At 42.4% G+C, this 21,714-nt stretch overlaps 1 protein-coding gene across 4 annotated transcripts in view; it reads left to right on the forward strand.

The window, feature by feature from the left end:
* LOC139408389 (ral guanine nucleotide dissociation stimulator-like) overlaps window positions 1-20,477 on the forward strand; it is a 100,049-nt gene extending 79,572 nt beyond the window's left edge. For 3 of the 4 annotated variants that reach the window (XM_071152196.1, XM_071152195.1, XM_071152193.1), the window contains exons 8-17: window positions 4,181-4,258; window positions 11,071-11,157; window positions 11,272-11,304; window positions 11,411-11,532; window positions 11,722-11,814; window positions 12,029-12,254; window positions 12,581-12,655; window positions 14,739-14,996; window positions 15,118-15,232; window positions 15,550-20,477. In XM_071152196.1, the coding sequence (XP_071008297.1) occupies window positions 4,181-4,258; window positions 11,071-11,157; window positions 11,272-11,304; window positions 11,411-11,532; window positions 11,722-11,814; window positions 12,029-12,254; window positions 12,581-12,655; window positions 14,739-14,996; window positions 15,118-15,232; window positions 15,550-15,725 (1,263 nt within the window). In that variant the 3' untranslated portion in view covers window positions 15,726-20,477. The remainder of the gene's footprint in view (window positions 1-4,180; window positions 4,259-11,070; window positions 11,158-11,271; window positions 11,305-11,410; window positions 11,533-11,721; window positions 11,815-12,028; window positions 12,255-12,580; window positions 12,656-14,738; window positions 14,997-15,117; window positions 15,233-15,549) is intronic. The other variant, XM_071152194.1, reaches the window with a different exon arrangement.
* Window positions 20,478-21,714: the final 1,237 nt, after the last annotated feature.

The raw sequence follows: 21,714 nt of genomic DNA on the forward strand, positions 1-21,714 counted from the left end.
AGTACAGAACAGTACAGCAGTATAGAACAGTATAGAACAGAACTGTACAGCAGTATAGAACAAAACAGTATAGAACAGAACAGAACAGTATAGCAGTATAGAACAGTACAGAGCAGTATAGAACAGAACAGAACCGTACAGAACAGTAGAACAGTATAGAACAGTACAGAACAGTATAGCAGTATAGAACAGTACAGACAGTAGAACAGTATAGAACAGTATAGAACAGTACAGAACAGTATAGAACAGTACAGAACAGTATAGAACAGAACAGTATAGAACAGAACAGAACAGTATAGCAGTATAGAACAGAACAGTATAGCAGTATAGAACAGAACAGAACAGTATAGCAGTATAGAACAGAACAGAACCGTATAGAACAGTACAGAACAGTAGAACAGTATAGAACAGAACAGTATAGCAGTATAGAACAGAACAGTATAGCAGTATAGAACAGTACAGAACAGTACAGCAGTATAGAACAGTACAGAACAGTACAGCAGTATAGAACAGTACAGAACAGTATAGCAGAACAGAACAGTATAGAACAGTACAGAACAGTATAGTAGAACAGAACATTATAGCAGTATAGAACAGTACAGAACAGTATAGCAGCATAGAACAGTACAGAACAGTATAGCAGTATAGAACAGTACAGAACAGTATAGCAGTATAGAACAGTGCAGTATAGAACAGAACAGTATAGGAGTATAGAACAGTACAGAACAGTATAGCAGTATAGAACAGTACAGAACAGTATAGCTGTATAGAACAGCACATAACAGTATAGCAGTATAGAACAGTACAGAACAGTATAGCAGTATAGAACAGTGCAGTATAGAACAGAACAATATAGGAGTATAGAACAGTACAGAACAGTATAGCAGTATAGAACAGTACAGAACAGTATAGCAGTATAGAACAGAACAGTATAGCAGTATAGAACAGTACAGAACAGTATAGCAGTATAGAACAGAACAGTATAGCAGTATAGAACAGAACATTATAGCAGTATAGAACAGTACAGAACAGCATAGCAGTATAGAACAGAACAGTATAGCAGTATAGAACAGAACAGTATAGCAGTATAGAACAGTACAGAACAGTATAGCAGTATAGAACAGGACAGAACAGTATAGCAGTATAGAACAGTATAGAACAGTATAGCAGTATAGAACAGTACAGAACAGTATAGTAGAACTGAACATTATAGCAGTATAGAGCAGTACAGAACAGCATAGCAGCATAGAACAGTACAGAACAGTATAGCAGTATAGAACAGTACAGAACAGTATAGCAGTATAGAACAGTACAGAACAGTATAGCAGTATAGAACAGTACAGAACAGTATAGCAGTATAGAACAGTACAGAACAGTATAGCAGTATAGAACAGTGTAGTATAGAACAGAACAGTATAGGAGTATAGAACAGTACAGAACAGTATAGCAGTATAGAACAGTACAGAACAGTATAGCAGTATAGAACAGAACAGTATAGCAGTATATAACAGTACAGAACAGTATAGCAGTATAGAACAGAACAGTATAGCAGTATAGTACAGCACAGTATAGCAGTATGGTACAGAACAGTATAGCAGTATAGTACAGAACAGTACAGCAGTATAGAACAGTATAGAACAGAACTGTACAGCAGTATAGAACAAAACAGTATAGAACAGAACAGAACAGTATAGCAGTATAGAACAGTACAGAGCAGTATAGAACAGAACCGTACAGAACAGTAGAACAGTACAGAACAGTATAGCAGTATAGTACAGAACAGTAGAACAGTATAGAACAGTATAGAACAGTACAGAACAGTATAGAACAGTACAGAACAGAACAGTATAGAACAGAACAGAACAGTATAGCAGTATAGAACAGAACAGTATAGCAGTATAGAACAGAACAGAACAGTATAGCAGTATAGAACAGAACAGAACCGTATAGAACAGTACAGAACAGTAGAACAGTATAGAACAGAACAGTATAGCAGTATAGAACAGAACAGTAAGCAGTATAGAACAGTACAGAACAGTACAGCAGTATAGAACAGTACAGAACAGTATAGCAGAACAGAACAGTATAGAACAGTACAGAACAGTATAGCAGTATAGAACAGTACAGAACAGTATAGTAGAACAGAACATTATAGCAGTATAGAACAGTACAGAACAGTATAGCAGCATAGAACAGTACCGAACAGTATAGCAGTATAGAACAGTACAGAACAGTATAGCAGTATAGAACAGTACAGAACAGTATAGCAGTATAGAACTGTGCAGTATAGAACAGAACAGTATAGGAGTATAGAACAGTACAGAACACTATAGCAGTATAGAACAGTACAGAACAGTATAGCAGTATAGAACAGAACACTATAGCAGTATAGAACAGTACAGAACAGTATAGCAGTATAGAACAGAAAAGTTTAGCAGTATAGAACAGTACAGAACAGCATAACAGTATAGAACAGAACAGTATAGCAGTATAGAACAGAACAGTATAGCAGTATAGAACAGTACAGAACAGTATAGCAGTATAGAACAGGACAGAACAGTATAGCAGTATAGAACAATACAGAACAGTATAGCAGTATAGAACAGTACATAACAGTATAGAACAGTACAGAACAGTATAGCAGTATAGAACAGTACAGAACAGTATAGCAGTATAGAACAGAACAGTATAGCAGTATAGAACAGAACAGTGTAGCATTATAGAACAGTAAAGCAGTATAGAACAGAACAGAACAGTATAGCAGTATAGAACAGTACAGTATAGCAGTATAGAACAGTATAGCAGTATAGAGCAGAACAGTATAGCAGTATAGAACAGTATAGCAGTATAGAACAGAACAGTATAGCAGTATAGTACAGAACAGTACAGAACAGTATAGCAGTATAGAACAGTACAGAACAGTATAGCAGTATAGAACAGTACAGAACAGTATAGCAGTATAGAACAGTACAGTATAGCAGTATAGAACAGTATAGCAGTATAGAACAGAACAGTATAGCAGTATAGAACAGTATAGCAGTATAGAACAGAACAGTATAGCAGTATAGTACAGAACAGTACAGAACAGTATAGCAGTATAGAACAGTACAGAACAGTATAGCAGTATAGAACAGTACAGAACAGTACAGAACAGTACAGCAGTATAGAACAGTACAGAACAGTACAGCAGTATAGAACAGTACAGAATAGTACAGAACAGTACAGAACAGTATAGCAGTATAGAACAGAACAGTATAGCAGTATAGAACAGAACAGAACAGTATAGCAGTATAGAACAGTACAGAACAGTATAGCAGTATATAACAGTACAGAACAGTATAGCAGTATAGAACAGTACAGAATAGTACAGAACAGTACAGAACAGTATAGCAGTATAGAACAGAACAGTATAGCAGTATAGAACAGAACAGAACAGTATAGCAGTATAGAACAGAACAGAACAGTATAGAACAGTACAGAACAGTATAGAACAGTACAGAACAGTATAGAACAGTACAGAACAGTACAGAACAGTATAGCAGTATAGAACAGAACAGAACAGTATAGAACAGTACAGAACAGTATAGCAGTATAGAACAGAACAGAACAGTATAGCAGTATAGAACAGAACAGTATAGAACAGTACAGAACAGTACAGAACAGTATAGCAGTATAGAACAGTACAGAATAGTACAGCAGTATAGAACAGTACAGAATAGTACAGAACAGTATAGAACAGAACCGTATAAAGGTGGTTGTTCTGGTGGGTGGTCTTGACTTGGGCTTGGGGGTGTGAGACTGTGCAGGTGTTATGTAGGGGAGATAGCAACTAAGCCCACTTACACACACATAGACATCAAACCCTGACATTCCCCAAATTCCAGAACAAACACACACATACATACAGGGTATCAGGGTATCTAGATGTTGGCCACTATGTGTGTTTGGGGGGGTGCAACTTGGGAATATATCTCCCCTGCCTGATACTCTGCGGTAGAATGGGGGAGAGTGTATGTTCACCATTTGATAGCTTGATAAATGATAAGCTCGGTGCGCATTCCAGGTAAAAGTGGGTATTCTTTCATTTAATTGAACAGAAACTAGTGTTATCTGATTGCTGAAATAGGGGCTTAGGCTTTAGATCTCACTGTGAATGTTGTCCGTTATTTTTTCTGTTTAGGAAGGCACGTCCAAATTCGCCACCCTGGAAATAAACCCCAAACGAGCCCAGAAGAGACAGCAGCAACCCCGAGACCTGGTAAGGACATTAAGAGAGAGGCAATGTAAAAAAGGAGGGAGGGAGGGTAAGATGGAGTGGACTTAGAGAGAGACAAAATACTAGAAAGATTGAAGAGGAAGAAAAAAGTGGCTTTTACAAAAATGGAGGATGGCATGAAAAGCAGAGAGAGATGACATGGAGGATGGCATGAAAAGCAGAGAGATGACATGAAAAGCAGAGAGATGACATGAAAAGCAGAGAGAGATGACATGAAAAGCAGAGAGAGATGACATGGAGGATGGCATGAAAAGCAGAGAGAGATGTCATGGAGGATGGCATGAAAAGCAGAGAGAGATTACATGAAAAGCAGAGAGAGATGACATGGAGGATGGCATGAAAAGCAGAGAGAGATGACATGAAAAGCAGAGAGAGATGACATGGAGGATGGCATGAAAAGCAGAGAGGGATGACATGGAGGATGGCATGAAAAGCAGAGAGAGAGATTACATGAAAAGCAGAGAGAAAGCAGAGAGAGAGATGACGTGAAAAGCAGGGAGAAAGCAGAGATGGATGACATGAAAAGCAGGGAGAAAGCAGAGAGAGATGACATGAAAAGCAGAGAGAAAGCAGAGAGAGATGACATGAAAAGCAGGGAGAAAGCAGAGACAGATGACATGAAAAGGAGGGAGAAAGCAGAGAGAGATGACATGAAAAGCAGAGAGAGGTGACATGAAAATCAGGGAGAAAGCAGAGAGAGAGATGACATGAAAATCAGGGAGAAAGCAGAGAGAGATGACATGAAAAGAAGGGAGAAAGCAGAGAGAGATGACATGAAAAGCAGGGAGAAAGCAGAGATAGATGACATGAAAAGCAGAGATAGATGACATGAAAAGCAGAGAGAGATGACATGAAAAGCAGAGAGAGATGACATGAAAAGCAGAGAGAGATGACATGAAAAGCAGAGAGAGATGACATGAAAAGCAAAGAGAGAGATTACATGAAAAGCAGAGAGAGATTACATGAAAATCAGAGAGAAAGCAGAGAGAGATGACATGAAAATCAGAGAGAGAGATTACATGAAAAGCAGAGAGAGATTACATGAAAATCAGAGAGAAAGCAGAGAGAAAGATGACATGAAAAGCAGAGAGAGATGACATGAAAATCAGAGAGAAAGCAGAGAGAGATGACATGAAAAGCAGAGAGAGATGACATGAAAATCAGAGAGAAAGCAGAGAGAGATGACATGAAAAGCAGAGAGAGATGACATGAAAAGCAGAGAGAAAGCAGAGAGAAAGATGACATGAAAAGCAGAGAGAGATGACATGAAAATCAGAGAGAAAGCAGAGAGATGACATGGAGGATGGCATGAAAAGCAGAGAGATAGATGACATGAACAGCAGGGAGAAAGCAGAGAGATAGATGCCATGAAAAGCAGGGAGAAAGCAGAGAGATAGATGACATGAAAAGCAGGGAGAAAGCAGAGAGAGATGACATGAAAAGCAGAGAGATAGATGACATGAAAAGCAGGGAGAAAGCAGAGAGAGCGATGACATGAAAAGCAGAGAGAAAGCAGAGAGATATATGACATGAAAAGCAGGAAGATAGATGACATGAAAAGCAGGGAGAAAGCAGAGAGAGATGACATGAAAAGCAGGGAGAAAGCAGAAAGAGAGATGAAATGTTCTGACAGACAGAGGATGAGAGTATAGGGGAGGTCAAAAAATGAAGACCGAGTGAGAGCCAGAGCGCCTTACAAGAGCGAGAGATGACAGTGCATTCATCTTAAGATAGTTAGTTTGGTGAGGGATAGCTAGAGGGACAGAAAGAGGGACAGAGAGACAAAGAGGGAAAGATATAAATGAAAGAGAGAGAGAGAGGTGACAGATGTAGTCCAAGCACCCCCATCTTGGCCCTGTAGATTAGACAGGCTGGAGTCATTGTTTTTTTTAAGCCGTGTCAGGAAGTGTTCCAGCGGGCAAGACGCCATAGAATAGAAAACAAGCGGTCCCTCTGTCCTCACTGAACTCTGCTGACACGCTCACTCAAACACATACAGTCACACATGCTCCTATTGCCATGTTTTCTGGTTCGAATCCCTGAGCCGACTAGGCAAAGAATCTGTCTGTGCCCTTCAAGCAAGGCTCTTAACCCAAATTGCTCCTGTAAGTCTCTCTGTATAAGAGCGTCTGCTAAATGACTCAAATGTAAATTTTATGGATCAATGCTCTCTCACCCTTTCACTCTCACTCATCTGCTCCACTTTAAAATCACTCCCTTTGAAATTGACCCACTTTGTAGTAAATGGCTGTCATGGATGCCTCTAATGAAAATAGCTTAGAGGTGCAGTATTTTGCTGTTCACAATAAGGGGATTCATGTCATTGTTCTCTCTGTGGTGTATAGAATTAGAATGAATAAGAAGGGACACACCGCCCTCTAGTGGTTGTTTGGGGAATCAATCTGACTCGCAAAATGCTCACAGCTCACTCTAGAGGTGATATGCAAATTTACAGCTTAATTTGACTGTAATTACAATGTAATCATATGACAATTGTGCATTTATTAAACTGGGAACAGCAGCCATCTGTAGATAGCTCATTTATATAAGCAGTGTCCACAGAGGGAGATGCAGATATTCAATTATTGATTTCCATATACTTTTTTCCCCCTGATGAAAAATGTATGTTACTCCTTATTTAATCACTAGCAAAGTCATGCATGCACACGTACACACACACACACACACACACACATAACATCGACAAGCTAACCACCTCCGTCATCGGCTTAATTAGAAAATGCATCAGTGACTTTGTACCCACGGTGAGGGTTTGCTGCTTCCCCAACCAAAAGTCCTGGATTAACACCAAGGTTGGCACTAAACTAAAGGACAAGGCTACCGCACACAGAGCTATCGTAGACAACCCTGAGGCTATGGCCGAGGACAGGAATAAGTACAAGAAGTACCGCTATGACCTCCACAGAGTCCTCAAACGAGAAAAAAGACAATATAGGAATAAGGTGGATTCATACTACACAGGCTCCGACGCCAACCGCATGTGTCAGGGGCTACAGTCCATTACGGATTACAAAGGAAGACCCAACCGTGATCTGCCCAATGATGTCTCTCTACCAGACCAACTCCATGCATTTTATGTACGCTTTGACATCGATCCGGGTGCGAGTGCTGTCACCGACCCGGGTGCGAGTGCTGTCACCGACCCGGGTGCGAGTGCTGTTACCGACCCGGGTGCGAGTGCTGTCACCGACCCGGGTGCGAGTGCTGTCACCGACCCAGAGGACTAATCTCGCTCTCCAAGGCCGACGTGAGAAGGGTCTTTAATCAGGTCAACAGCTGCAAGGCCGCGGGCCCCGTTGGTATTCCAGGGCACGTTCTCTGCATGTGCAGAACAGCTGGCAGGCATTTTCACGGTCATTTTCAACCTCTCCTTGTCCCAGTATGTAATCCCCATGTTTTAACATGGCCTACTGAGATCTCTTAAGGATTCATGCCACAATGATTACCGCCCTGTTGCACTCACTTCTGTGAAGTGCTAATGAAGTGCTTTGAGAGGCTGGTTATGGCACACATTAACTCCACCATTCCAGCTACCCTAGACCCACTCCATTTTGCATACTGCCCCAACAGACCCTTAGACCCAATCTCAATTGCTCCCCACACTGCCCTCACCCACCTAGATAAGAGGAATAACTACAGTGCATTCGGAAAGTATTCAGACCCTTGATTTTTTTCCACGTGTCATCCTTATTCTAAAATTGATTTAAATCGTTTTTCCCACTCATCAATCTACACACAATACCACATAATGACAAAGCAAAAAAATGTTTTAGAAATCTTTGCAAATTTATTACAAACAAAAAACGGAAATATCACATTTCCATAAGTATTCAAACCCCTTTACTCAGTACTTTGTTGAAGCACCTTTGGCAGCGATTACAGCCTCAAGTCTTCTTGGGTATATAACTACAAGCTTGGCACACCTGTATTTGGGAAGTTTCTCATATTCTTCTCTGCAGATCCTCTCAAGCTCTGTCAAGTTGGATGGGGAGCATTGCTTCACAGCTATTTTCCAGTCTCTCCAGAGATGTTCGGTTAGGTTCAAGTCCAGGCTCTGGCTGGGCCACTCAAGGATGTTCAGAGACTTGTCCCGAAGCCACACCTGCGTTGTCTTGGCTGTGTGCTTAGGGTCGTTGTCCTGTTGGAAAGTGAACCTTCGCCCCAGTCTGAGGTCCTGATCGCTCTGGAGCAGGTTTTCATCAAGCATCTCTCTGTACTTTTGCTCCATTCATCTTTCCCTCGATTCTGACTAGTCTCCCAGTCCCTGCTGCTGAAAAATATCCCCACAGCATGATGCTGCCACCACCATGATTTACCTGGCGGCCAGCTCTAGGAAGAGTCTTAGTGGTTCCAAACTTTTTCCATTTAAGAATGTTCTTGGGGACCTTCAATGCTGCAGACATTTTTTGGTACCCTTCCCCAGATCTGTGCCTCAACACAATCCTGTCTCGGAGATCTACAGACAATTCCCTCAACATCATGGCTTGGTTTTTGCTCTGACATGCACTGCCAACTGTGGACCTTATATAGATGCGTGTGTGCCTTTTCCAAATCATGTCCAGTAGATTGTATTTACTACAGGTGGACTCCAATCTAGTTGTAGAAACATCTAAAGGTTGATCAATGGAAACAGGATGCACCTTAGCTCAATTTCGAGTCTCATAGCAAAGGGTCTGAATACTTATGTAAATAAGGTATTTCTAAAAACCTTTGTCATTATGGGGTATTGTGTGTAGATTGATGAGGGGGTAAAATTATTTAATCAATTTCAGAATAAAGCTGTAACGTAACAAAATGTGGAAAAAGTCAAGGTGTCTGAATACTTTCCGAATACACTGTATGTGAGAATGTTGTTCATTGACTACAGCTCAGCGTTTAACACCATTATCCCCTCCAAGCTCGTCACCAAGCTTAGGACTCTGGGTCTGAACACATACCTCTGCAACTGGATCCTGGACTTGGCGTGCCGACTCCAGGTGGTAAGGGTAGGCAACATCACCTCCACCACACTGACCCTTAACACAGGAGCCCCACAGGGGTGTGTGCTTAGTCCCCTCCTGTACTCCCTGTTCACCTACGACTGTGTACGACTTCAACGGATGACTTCAACGCCATCATCAAGTTCACTGATGACATGATGGTGGTAGGCCTGAGCACCGGCGACAATGATTCAGCCTACAGGGAGGAGGTCAGTGTGGTGCCAGAGCAACAACCTCTCCCTCAACGTCAGCAAGACCAAGGAGCTGATTGTGGACTATAGGAAATGGGGGGGTGAGCACACCCCAATCCACATCGACGGGGCGGCAGTGGAGCAGGTCAACAGCTTCAAGTTCCTCGGTGTCCAAATCACTAAAGACTTAAAATGTCCAAACACACACGTACAGTCATGAAGAAGGAGCTACTGCGCCTCTTCCACTCGGGAGGATGAAAAGGTTTGGCACGGACCCTCAAATCCTGAAAAGTTCTACAGTTGTACCATTGAGAGCATATTGACCGACTGCATCACTGCTTGGTATGGCAATAGCACCGCCCTCGATCACATGGCGCTACGTACATCACTGAGAACGAGCTTCCTGCCATTCAGGACTTCTATATCAGGCGGTGTGAAAAGAAGGCCCGGAAAATCGCCAAAGACCCCAACCACCCAGGCCGTAGACTATTTTCTCTGCTGCCTCACGGCAAGAGGTGTGGCAGGTCTGACCCCAACAGGCTCTTGAACAGCTTCTATCCCCAAGCAATACAACTGATAAATAACAAACAAAATAACTACACAGACCGAGTTTACCTCGTATCTTTATTGACCTTTTTATTTCAGTCTCTCTGGACACACACAGGGCCCTACACACACACACACACACACACAGACACACTTTTCACTCCAACACATAAACACTCACTCCATCATCTGCTCTCACACATAATATGCACATACATTTATACTGACTCTACACACCCACTCACCTGCAAGCTGCTGCTACTCTGTTTATCTTCTATTCAGTTGCCTAGTCACCCCTGTACATATCTACCTCCATCACCCCAGTATCCCTGTCCCCTTACCCCTGTACATATCTACCTCCATCACCCCAGTATCCCTGTCCCCTTACCCCTATACATATCTACCTCCATCACCCCAGTATCCCTGTCCCCTTACCCCTATACATATCTACCTCCATCACCCCAGTATCCCTGTCCCCTTACCCCTGTACATATCTACCTCCATCACCCCAGTATCCCTGTCCCCTTACCCCTGTACATATCTACCTCCATCACCCCAGTATCCCTGTCCCCTTACCCCAATACATATCTACCTCCATCACCCCAGTATCCCTGTCCCCTTACCCCTATATATATCTACCTCCATCACCCCAGTATCCCTGTCCCCTTACCCCTATACATATCTACCTCCATCACCCCAGTATCCCTGTCCCCTTACCCCTATACATATCTACCTCCATCACCCCAGTATCCCTGTCCCCTTACCCCTATACATATCTACCTCCATCACCCCAGGATCCCTGCACATGGAAATATGGTATTGGAACTGACTTTTTAAAATATTTCCGGTATATAGTATGTTTACTTACTTACCGGTACTTTATTGTGTATTTCAAATGTCTTATTCTTATTTCTCGTGTGATTTTTTTTTTCCTAGTAATATATTGTTCTTGATTATTGCATTGTTGGGTTTTGATTTCACAGTACTTGTGCATGTGACATTAAAACTTGAAACACACGCTAACACCAGTCTCTGCCTGCCTGTTTGTTTATTTCAGAGTGTGATGCAGGGGACCATTCCCTACCTGGGCACTTTCCTTACAGACCTAGTCATGATGGACACAGCCATGAAGGACTACCTGGACGTGAGTGGCACACACACACACACTCACACAAACACACACTCACACATCCCCTCTTTCCTCAAAATTACACACAACCCAATTTCTATTCTGAATAACATATTTTCTTGTTTACAGGGAGGGCTGATCAATTTTGAGAAGAGGAGGAAGGTGAGAAATGCAATATGAATTTAAAGTGTGATGATGATTATGGTGATTACAATGATGATGAAGATGTGAGTGCATATTTATCATTTTCTTTCCTCTGGCTGTATAGGAGTTTGAGGTGATTGCCCAGATCAAGCTTCTGCAGCTGGCCTGCAACAACTATAACTTCACCCGAAACAAGCGTTTCCGAGAGTGGTTCTCCGGTGTGGACAAACTCACAGAGGCTGAGAGGTAAGAGAGAGAACAGATAGTATTCTGTTACAAATACATGAGAGTATTTTCACACTGCACCAGAAATAGATTGTTGTGGGTGTGAGGAACAGTAGGGGGGGAAGAGAGGGAGACTTTGAAAAAAAGGAGGAGTAATGAAAGACCGGAACACACAAACACGTGCTCTTCTTTGTGTGTTTTTTCCCACAGCTACAGCCAATCATGTGAGATTGAGCCATTGTCAGAGTCAGCCTCCAACACTCTCAAGAAGAAGAACACAGGAATCATCAAACGCTGGAGCGAGTAAGTCAATAAATATTATTGCAGGAAGTTATTTCTGTTCAATTGGTGCTATATATGATTTACAGTCTATTTGTGTCAATGTGTTTTAACTCATTATTCACCTTCTTCTTTTCTCCCACTCTTGCTCTCAACCTGCATTTTCTCTTCCATCTCTCCCCTCTCTCTGTCTCTCTCCGTCCCTCTCTCCCTCCCATTTCTTCACTCCCTCTCTCAGTCGCCAGCCTGCCAGCTCGGAGCCAGGCTGCAGCAGTGCGGGCAGCTCCCACTCCAAGTCCTTTGACCAGCTGCGTTACGCCCCCTGCCTGGGGGGCTCGGGTGGAGGTGGAGGGGGTGATGGAGCGGACTCCCTGAGCGTCACCTCCGCTGGCTCCAGCAGCTCCGATGTGGAGGAGATCAATATCAGCTTCATCTCCGACTCACCCGATGTCCACGAGCGAAAGGTGTGAGAGACAGGAGATCTTCTATATATCTATTTATTTCATTTATACAGGAAAGTCGATTAAGAATATATTCTTATTTACAATGATGACCTGTCAGTGGACAGGGATGTATTACTACGAGTGTGTGTTGACATCTGTAAGCTGGAAGTTGCCCCACCATGTGTGATGGGGATGTCATATCTCTGAGTCTTGCTTTAAAGACCATGATACCTGTATGATCACTATAGCCATACTACTGTCTTAGCATAGTATAACTCTTCCATCCCACAAGAAAGAGCTCATGTGAGGCCCACTGGTGACTGTAGCTCTTCATTCCTTTTCTGTAGACCTCCACGCCTTCCGTAAAACATTCCAATTCCACGTTAGGGAAGTGCGGCCCCTTGCCTGACCTGGCACCCACGGTACTATTTAATACTTCCTGTACCATTTCTCTGTTTCCCCTGTGCTAGCTTGTGGTGCAGCCATTTCACACTGCCATCAGAGGAGTGTGCTGCTTGCACTGTCTATCTGAGTGACGTCACCATCACATCACCCCTGTAGCCATTTTGTGAATGGGCGAGAACGGCGTGTGTGTGTGTGTGTGTGTGTTGAGTAGTTTCCGAATGTGTGCAGGTGTTGATTTATTCATGTGTCTGCTCCCTTTGATCACCGCTGCACCTTGACCTTTTTTGTTTTGACTGGTTTTATTTGTTGTGTCTTTGGTGAAGAGTTTATCTTGTATCCATACTACTCAGTAGAAGTAACCGTTCACCTTGTATCCATACTACTCAGTAGAAGTAACAGTTCACCTTGTATCCATACTACTCAGTAGAAGTAACCGTTCACCTTGTATCCATACTACTCAGTAGAAGTAACCGTTCACCTTGTATCCATACTACTCAGTAGAAGTAACAGTTCACCTTGTATCCATACTACTCAGTAGAAGTAACAGTTCACCTTCTATCCATACTACTCAGTAGAAGTAACAGTTCACCTTCTATCCATAGTAACAGTTCACCTTGTATCCATAGTAACCGTTCACCTTGTATCCATACTACTCAGTAGAAGTAACAGTTCACCTTGTATCCATACTACTCAGTAGAAGTAACAGTTCACCTTGTATCCATACTACTCAGTAGAAGTAACAGTTCACCTTGTATCCATACTACTCAGTAGAAGTAACAGTTCACCTTGTATCCATAGTAACAGATCACCTTGCATCCATAGTAACAGTTCACCTTGTATCCATACTACTCAGTAGAAGTAACAGTTCACCTTGTATCCATAGTAACCGTTCACCTTGTATCCATAGTAACAGTTCACCTTGTATCCATAGTAACAGTTCACCTTGTATCCATACTACTCAGTAGAAGTAACAGTTCACCTTGTATCCATACTACTCAGTAGAAGTAACAGTTCACCTTGTATCCATAGTAACCGTTCACCTTCTATCCATAGTAACAGTTCACCTTGTATCCATAGTAACAGTTCACCTTGTATCCATACTACTCAGTAGAAGTAACAGTTCACCTTGTATCCATACTACTCAGTAGAAGTAACAGTTCACCTTGTATCCATACTACTCAGTAGAAGTAACAGTTCACCTTGTATCCATACTACTCAGTAGAAGTAACAGTTCACCTTGTATCCATACTACTCAGTAGAAGTAACAGTTCACCTTCTATCCATAGTAACAGTTCACCTTGTATCCATAGTAACAGTTCACCTTGTATCCATAGTAACAGTTCACCTTGTATCCATACTACTCAGTAGAAGTAACAGTTCACCTTCTATCCATAGTAACAGTTCACCTTGTATCCATAGTAACAGTTCACCTTCTATCCATACTACTCAGTAGAAGTAACAGTTCACCTTGTATCCATACTACTCAGTAGAAGTAACAGTTCACCTTGTATCCATACTACTCAGTAGAAGTAACCGTTCACCGTGTATCCATACTACTCAGTAGAAGTAACAGTTCACCTTCTATCCATAGTAACAGTTCACCTTGTATCCATAGTAACAGTTCACCTTGTATCCATACTACTCAGTAGAAGTAACAGTTCACCTTCTATCCATAGTAACAGTTCACCTTGTATCCATAGTAACAGTTCACCTTGTATCCATACTACTCAGTAGAAGTAACAGTTCACCTTGTATCCATACTACTCAGTAGAAGTAACAGTTCACCTTCTATCCATAGTAACAGATCACCTGGTTGCACATTCTTCTGTCCACATATTTCATTGTGTTTTCTACATTTTATGTGCATGTCATGTTAGTTGCAGGCACTCTTGGGGATCCCATTAGAGAAAAAAACACCAGCCTCAATTTCAGTGTTCCCAAGTATTTGTCTTAATTCACTGGAATTCATTCAATAGATCCCAGTCATGTTAAATGATCATGTTTAATATGCATTGCTTAACTTGATTGCATCTCAATATTCTTAAGTGGCACTGTAATCTAACCTGTGCCTACCCCCCTTCTCTCTCTGTCTCTCTCCAGTTCTGGGAGTCTACCTCTCTGTCCTCCTTGGATGCCTCTGGTCTGGGCTCTGGCTCGGGCTCCAGTAGCGCCTCCTCCTCCTCCATGTCCTCCACGCCTGTGGCGGGTGCGGGCTCCCGCTCACACAAGCGCTCCGTGTCGGGCGTGTCCAGCTACTCGTCGCTGTCACTGCCCCTCTACAACCAGCAGGTGGATGACTGCTGCATCATCCGGGTCAGCCTGGACGTAGACAACGGCAACATGTACAAGAGCATCCTGGTGAGCTGCTGCGTTCATTTTGAATATGTTCGATTAGAAAAGAGAATTTCCCTGCCAATGTGTTTAGTGGTTGTGAGGTCTGGTTGAGTCAAATTTCTTGTGGTCATCACATGATCTCCAGGTGACCAGTCAGGACAAGACGCCGGCGGTGGTCAGAAAGGCCATGGTGAAACACAACCTGGACCGGGAGAGAGCGGAGGATTACGAACTGCTGCAGAAGATCTCTGAGGAGAAAGGTCAGTCAGCTGTTTGTCACGTTCACTCAGGACTTACAGTAGAACCTGAAAGATACAAACCTCAACGTTCATGCATTTTGAACTACATTTCACACTTACAAACATTTCAGTTTTCCCCACACCCTCCATTCTGGACCTGTTCGTATCTCTGGTCACTGTCATTTTTAGAAATACCTGCACACGCCTTGTCTAACAATCTCTCCTTCCATTTTCACTAACAGATTTTGACATTCTCTCTTGCCTGTTGTTTCAATGTGCCTTTTAACCATGCCAATGTTTCTGTTGCACCCCCCCCCCCCCCCCCCCCCCCTCCACAGAGCTGAAGATTCCAGACAATGCCAACGTTTTCTATGCCATGAACTCTTCGGCCAACTACGACTTTGTCCTGAAGAAACGCGGCTTCCCCAAGGTGGGCCGGACCAAGCACGTGGCCAGCTCCACCCTGCCGCGAATGAAGCAGAAAGGCCTGAAAATCGCAAAGGGCATCTTCTGAGGGGCAATGCCATGTCACCAGAAACCCTCACCCACCTCCCTGCTTCCTGCTGGGCTTTCTGGGTGCCATCTTTGAGTGCCACCCCTGCTGTGCCATGGTAGAGGGGCCTGTTGCCAGCTTGGCCGTGTTCAGCATCTGAGCGTGAATGCCTCAGAGGACTAATAAAGCTGAATGGAATGGAAATCCCTATTGGCCAATGAACTTGCACTCAACTCCATTTTGCGAGGCAGGTGACTGTCCTTGTGGAAGTAGTGACTCTGTGTGGATGCTGTGTATGCTTACCCACATCTGACCCCTCTCCCAGGTGTTTCCTAACCAGGCTACAACCCATGTCCAGGTCACTTCCTGTGAGTCCACATCACTTCCTGTTAGCTTCACAGCTCTCTGTGGATGCCCTAATCGAGAGGGGAAAACCTGAGTAAAAATATAACTATGTCATCTAGGTGCGTAGGAAAATGAATTCCTCCCCTCTAAAGGAGTTACACTCCCTCTAGTTTCTACAGACCTCTCCCTCAGCAAAGGTTCAGGTACTATTTTTTTACACTCCTTTCTAGACTACCATCAACTGCATCTGTTTCTTCGATGTTCCGCGACACGCGGACTGAGACAGATGGACAGATGCTCAGTACTGCCAGCTAGCGGAGGGAAACGCGTTCCAACGAACCACTAAAAGGATTTTGGGAGAGAAAGGCCCCTACTGGATAGATACATTGGGTTGTTAACCAATCATCAGAAACTTTACTCCTTTTAACTCCTCACTGCTAATGGGAACATGTCCAGTTTGTTAAACTAACACTATTCACACAAATAGGGCATTATTATTACTACAAACATTCAATAATAGCTCATTTTGTCACTGCTTTGATGCGGCGGCACTCTGCATTTGTGCATTGCGTCTTATTTCTCCAAGTGGTGCTAACAGACAATGAAATGCTACAGCCAGCCCGCTCCCTCCCTCCCTCCCCTTTTATTTCATGCCTGATGTTGTTCAGTTTCACACTAGAGTTTGAGAGAGAGGCTCTCTCCTGACATGAAGGAGTAGGCAGCCATGAGGGCTCAATGATGATGGTTCATGGAAATAGTGCAACTGAGGCATCCAGCATCCATTTTGGTTCAGTATTTGTTTTAATGGGTGCATTTCTGGGAAGCCAAAAAAAGCGATGTGGCCAGTTAGAGTACATTATGGTGACCTGAAATGCACAATGTCGGGCGGCCATTGCGGCTCAAACACGATGGCACTAAATGGCTTCTCCTCGATTGGCAATGCCTTAGAGAGTAGAACTGCCTACATGTGAGCCGAATGGCACAAAATGGCTGTTGTTGGCATGGTGACCACTCCCTCAGATCATCAAGAAAGTTAGCTCCGAGCCATTTGATGGACCCCAATGTGTGTTAGACCCTCTTGTCAATGACTTGCAGGAGGAGAGAAATGTATTTAAAAGGACACTGTGCTCCCTTTTAACTAGAAGAGCGTGTGTGGAAAGTACTATAGCACTCGGAGAGAGAGATGTATGTTGTATTGTGAAATGAAGCGTGGTTTTTAAATGTCCAGTCTTTTTGTTCCCTATAGTGTAAAGAAGAAGAAACAAGAACGAAAGGACTGTCCCTTTTGTTTGCTCCCTTCCTTTCATCACAAGGCCTTTCATCCTTGTGTACCAGGGTTGGAGGTCAACTTCAGTTCAATTCAGTTAATTCAGCAGATAAATGAAAAAGAGGAAGAGAAAGTACAACTCAACTAAAACATTGTCAACTCCACGTGTGCCAAAGACCGGTGGACTATGATGAAGTATGAGGTGGTTTCGGGAGCATTGAGATTTGAAGTGGAGAGAGTGAGTTTGCCTGCTGTTGAGAGGCTCAGAAGTTGTGTGATTCTTTGTGTATGAGATGAGTCCTTGGTTTGTAGTACCCCATGTCTATCCATTTCCTACAGTATTGCAGCACTTTGGATCAAACCTAATATCCCTATTTAACAGCAGCCATGACAGTAGTGTTGTGGATTACAGTGTTAAAACTCAAGCCTTTGCTCAAAGAGTTTTCTGCAACTAGTGACTTTTTGACTGTGACCGTGTCACACTGAGTACGGTTACATGCACACAATAATACAATTATTGTGAATAGTCAAATTAATATAATAGTTTGATTAAAACGTTTACATGCTTTGCAAGAATAAATGATTTCCCTCATAATTGTGTTTACATGGAGCCATCTGAAATCAGACAACCTGGTGGGACTTTGATAAATGCAGAATATCAGCAATCAAAATAAACGTTCTACCACAGCGACCATGTTATCTTTGTAAAGCATAGTTGATTCTGAGTTCGGACATACAACGTTTATGTGAAAACGACTTCTAAGATGTGTACTTTAAGTTTTTCCTAACTCACTTCACTCGTGCAAAAGAAGGAAGCTCGCCCTGCTTGCGGTAACACACACACACACACACACACACACACACACACACAGAACAAACACATCGCTAAAACTGATTAAAGCATTTACATGTCCTAAAATTTTTAAAGATGGCTCAGAAAATCAGGTGCTTTAATTGGCGTATGCTTACTTTGAATATGACCGTATGCCGATTAAGATAAGCAGAGTAAGGTGTTTACATGACTAATGCCATACTCAGCCTTCTGCCATAATCAGTTTAACATCAAATTATTAATGTGCATGTAACCGTACTCAATGTGTCATGTGCAAGACAGTAAATGTTCTAATAGGGACATGGGATTGCATCTCTATCAGAGGGCACATCTAAACGGGCTATACTTCAATTTTATAGCCTTTTTACACTATTGTGCTAACCTGAACCGTAGTGTGCTGGCTCGATCTGATATTTTCTTTTGACATGGTACGTAACCAGGCCAACGCAGTACAGCTTGGCTCAGCTCAGTACAGTAAAAAGGGTATGTCAAATGCCACATAAATCCTATAACACGCCACAGCAGTCGTCAGACTACATTTCACAACAAACGCTTGATGTGCCTAACAGTAAAGCCATGGAAATGGTTTCATGTGCTATGATGATCGTGTTTCACATGTCAGTTATCAGAAACATGGGTGGTCATATTTATCGCATGTTAGTACTGCATTATGAATGCATTACGGCAGTATAATATAAGTGATTTTCATGCTTTCAAGTGTGCTGGTTGGTGGTGGTGTTGAAAAGGACGCTGTATGTTTGTGGATGTTGGGGTCCGGTAGTCTACTGTGATTACATGTGATTTGCTGAACTTCATATTAGTGGTGTTGATGGAAGTTGCCCCTAAGCCCTGATTCAAGGTCAGCGTCTATTTCTACATCCTATTATCAAGATTAGGATTTGTGTTGGGAAAGCTGAACCTGGATCTGCAGTTAAATACTTTTTTGTGGTTGATCAATGAGTGAGAGATGGATTCTTTAACTGGAGATCCTTAAACTTTAGTGAAAAATCATACATTTGTGTCAATGGGAGATTTACACTTAAGTTTCCAGTTAATGTCAGTAAGCGTTTATCCCGGAATGTGTGCTTATCTTTATTTTTTGCTAATGTCTTTGTGCCCTCCCCAGCTACCCAGCCTATCTACACTGAGTGTACACAACAGTAGGAACACTTTCCTAATACCGAGTTGCACCCCCCCCCCCTTTTCCCTCAGAACAGCCTCAATTCGTTGGGGCATGGACTCTACAAGGTGTTGAAAGCGTTCCACAGGGATGCTGGCCCATGTTAACTACAATGTTTGTCACAGTTTCAAGTTGGCTGGATGTCCTTTTGGTGGTGGACCATTCTTTATACACACAGGAGACTGTTGAGCTTGAAAAACCCAACAGCGTTGCAGTTTTTTGACACACTCAAACCGATGCACCTGGCACATACTACCATACCCTGTTCAAAGGCACTTAAATATTTTGTCTTGCCCATTCACCCTCTGACTGGCACACATAAACAATAAATGTCTCAATTGTGTCAATGCTTAAAAATGCTTCTTTAACCTGTCTCCTCCCCTTCATCTACACTGATTTGAAGTGGAGCTTTCAACTGGATTCACAAGGTCAGTCTGTCATGGAAAGAGCAGGTGTTCTTAATATTTTGTACACTCAGTGTATATATCAGAGGTTGGAGAGGGGGATCTGACAAAAAGATGTCAGCATTTCAGGTTTCACAAATGCTAGTCTGTGTGTGTAAGTGACACACACACACACACACTCTTCTGTGTCTATTGTAAATGAAGGGCCAAAGACTGCACCTCTCCCTCTAAGTTAGTCCCTCTCAGAAACCCAGACTGATCAGGAATATGTCACCTTGCCTCTCACAATGATCATCCTTAAAACCTTTGTGCCATCGCTCTCCGTCACTGTCAAAGGCTCTGAACTTTCTAACGATTACCTGTTCAATGTTTTTTCTATGTTCTTTTTGTATTTTTTGTATATTAAAAGACTCAATGTCCTTTGTACTTTAGATTATTTTCTTCATTTTCCTGCTTTGTGTTTGCTGGCTTTATTTATTAACTTGTAAATACTTTTTTGTAGCATTGTACATTGTTTCTTTTCCCATGCAATTACAAATTAATATATATGTAAATATAAATATATATGCGAAGTTTATACCACAGTATTTGTGGATCAACTTGTCTCCATATCCCGTTGACTTTGGTTGCTTTACGTCAATCCTCTGTCGTTTTTGTATAATGGTCAGTTTTGATATTGCTTTCCCCCTTATTGTGTTTAATGTTGGAGAAAAACCACCTAATAAAAACTTACTGTGTGTCAAAACATTTGCATATGTCTTCGCTGGAGTAGAGGACCTTGTGCATTTCGGGGTAAAATATCAACTCAATGTTTATATCCCAGGACAAATTAGCTAGCAACTCCAGTACAGCTCGCATTCCTCCAGTACAGTGCCAGACACTTGTAGAATCTATGCAAAAGCACATTGAAGCTGTTCTGGCGGCTCTTGGTGGCCCAACGCCCTATTAAGACACTATGTTGGTGTTTCCTTTATTTTGACAGTTACCTGTATCAATACAATACATATCAAAACAATACATTTGACAACAAATCAAAAGCAAGCTCTGTGTACAGATACAAGACATCAGTACAAATGTCCTGTGTGTCTAGTACAGCTAATGAGCAGTGACTCCTGATGCCAGAAACCCAGTAACTCTTCTCTGTTAGACATGTGGGCTTCTTGCTAGTTCAAAGACTAATTCAGTCAAATCATATTCAACCAAGAGCAGTGTACTGAGGGGTATCTCCTCTCAAAAGTTGTTGTTACTCTGTCTTCTGTCTGATGCCCATTAGCCACACAAGTCATTGACACTAAAGGCCGGGGTTCAATCCGATCACGCATTTGGAAAATGCCTTTAAATTATGCATTGCTGACACAAAATGTGATATAAACATTGAGTTGATATTTTACCCGAAATGCACAAGGTCCTCTACTCTGCCAATTAATCCACACACAAAACGGTCAACCGAATCGTTTGTAGTCATCTCTCCTCCTTCCAGGCTTTTTATTCTCTTGACTTTATATTGCGATTGGCAACTTTCATAAATGTCTATAACCAATGAGGAGATGGTACCTGCTTCTATAAACCAATGAGGAGATGGGAGAGGCAGGACTTGCAGCGCGATCAGCGTCAGAAATAGAACCGACTTCTATTTTAGCCCTTGGCAACGCAGACGCTCGCTGGCGTGGGCGAGCACGTGAGCACGAGCAGTGTGGGTGCAATAATTGAATAACATGTACGTCTACATTTATTTTGCAACGCTCACAGTGTAGTCAGCCTGTTAGGCTATTCCCCCTGATTTGCTCCTTATAAATATAGTAGCACCTGTCGACAATTGTGTCTCTATCTTTGCTATTCCTTGTTTCATAGGATGACTTTGGTTACGTGGTTGTATGTTCTAAATTACAGTGTCTACACAATGTTACAATGTAATGAGTGCTTGAGTAGTTCTTTGACCAAATACTATTTTACACTCAAGTAGTTTTTAGAAAGGCTACTTT

Source organism: Oncorhynchus clarkii, chromosome 5, assembly GCF_045791955.1.
Source record: "Oncorhynchus clarkii lewisi isolate Uvic-CL-2024 chromosome 5, UVic_Ocla_1.0, whole genome shotgun sequence".
Taxonomy (NCBI): domain Eukaryota; kingdom Metazoa; phylum Chordata; class Actinopteri; order Salmoniformes; family Salmonidae; genus Oncorhynchus; species Oncorhynchus clarkii.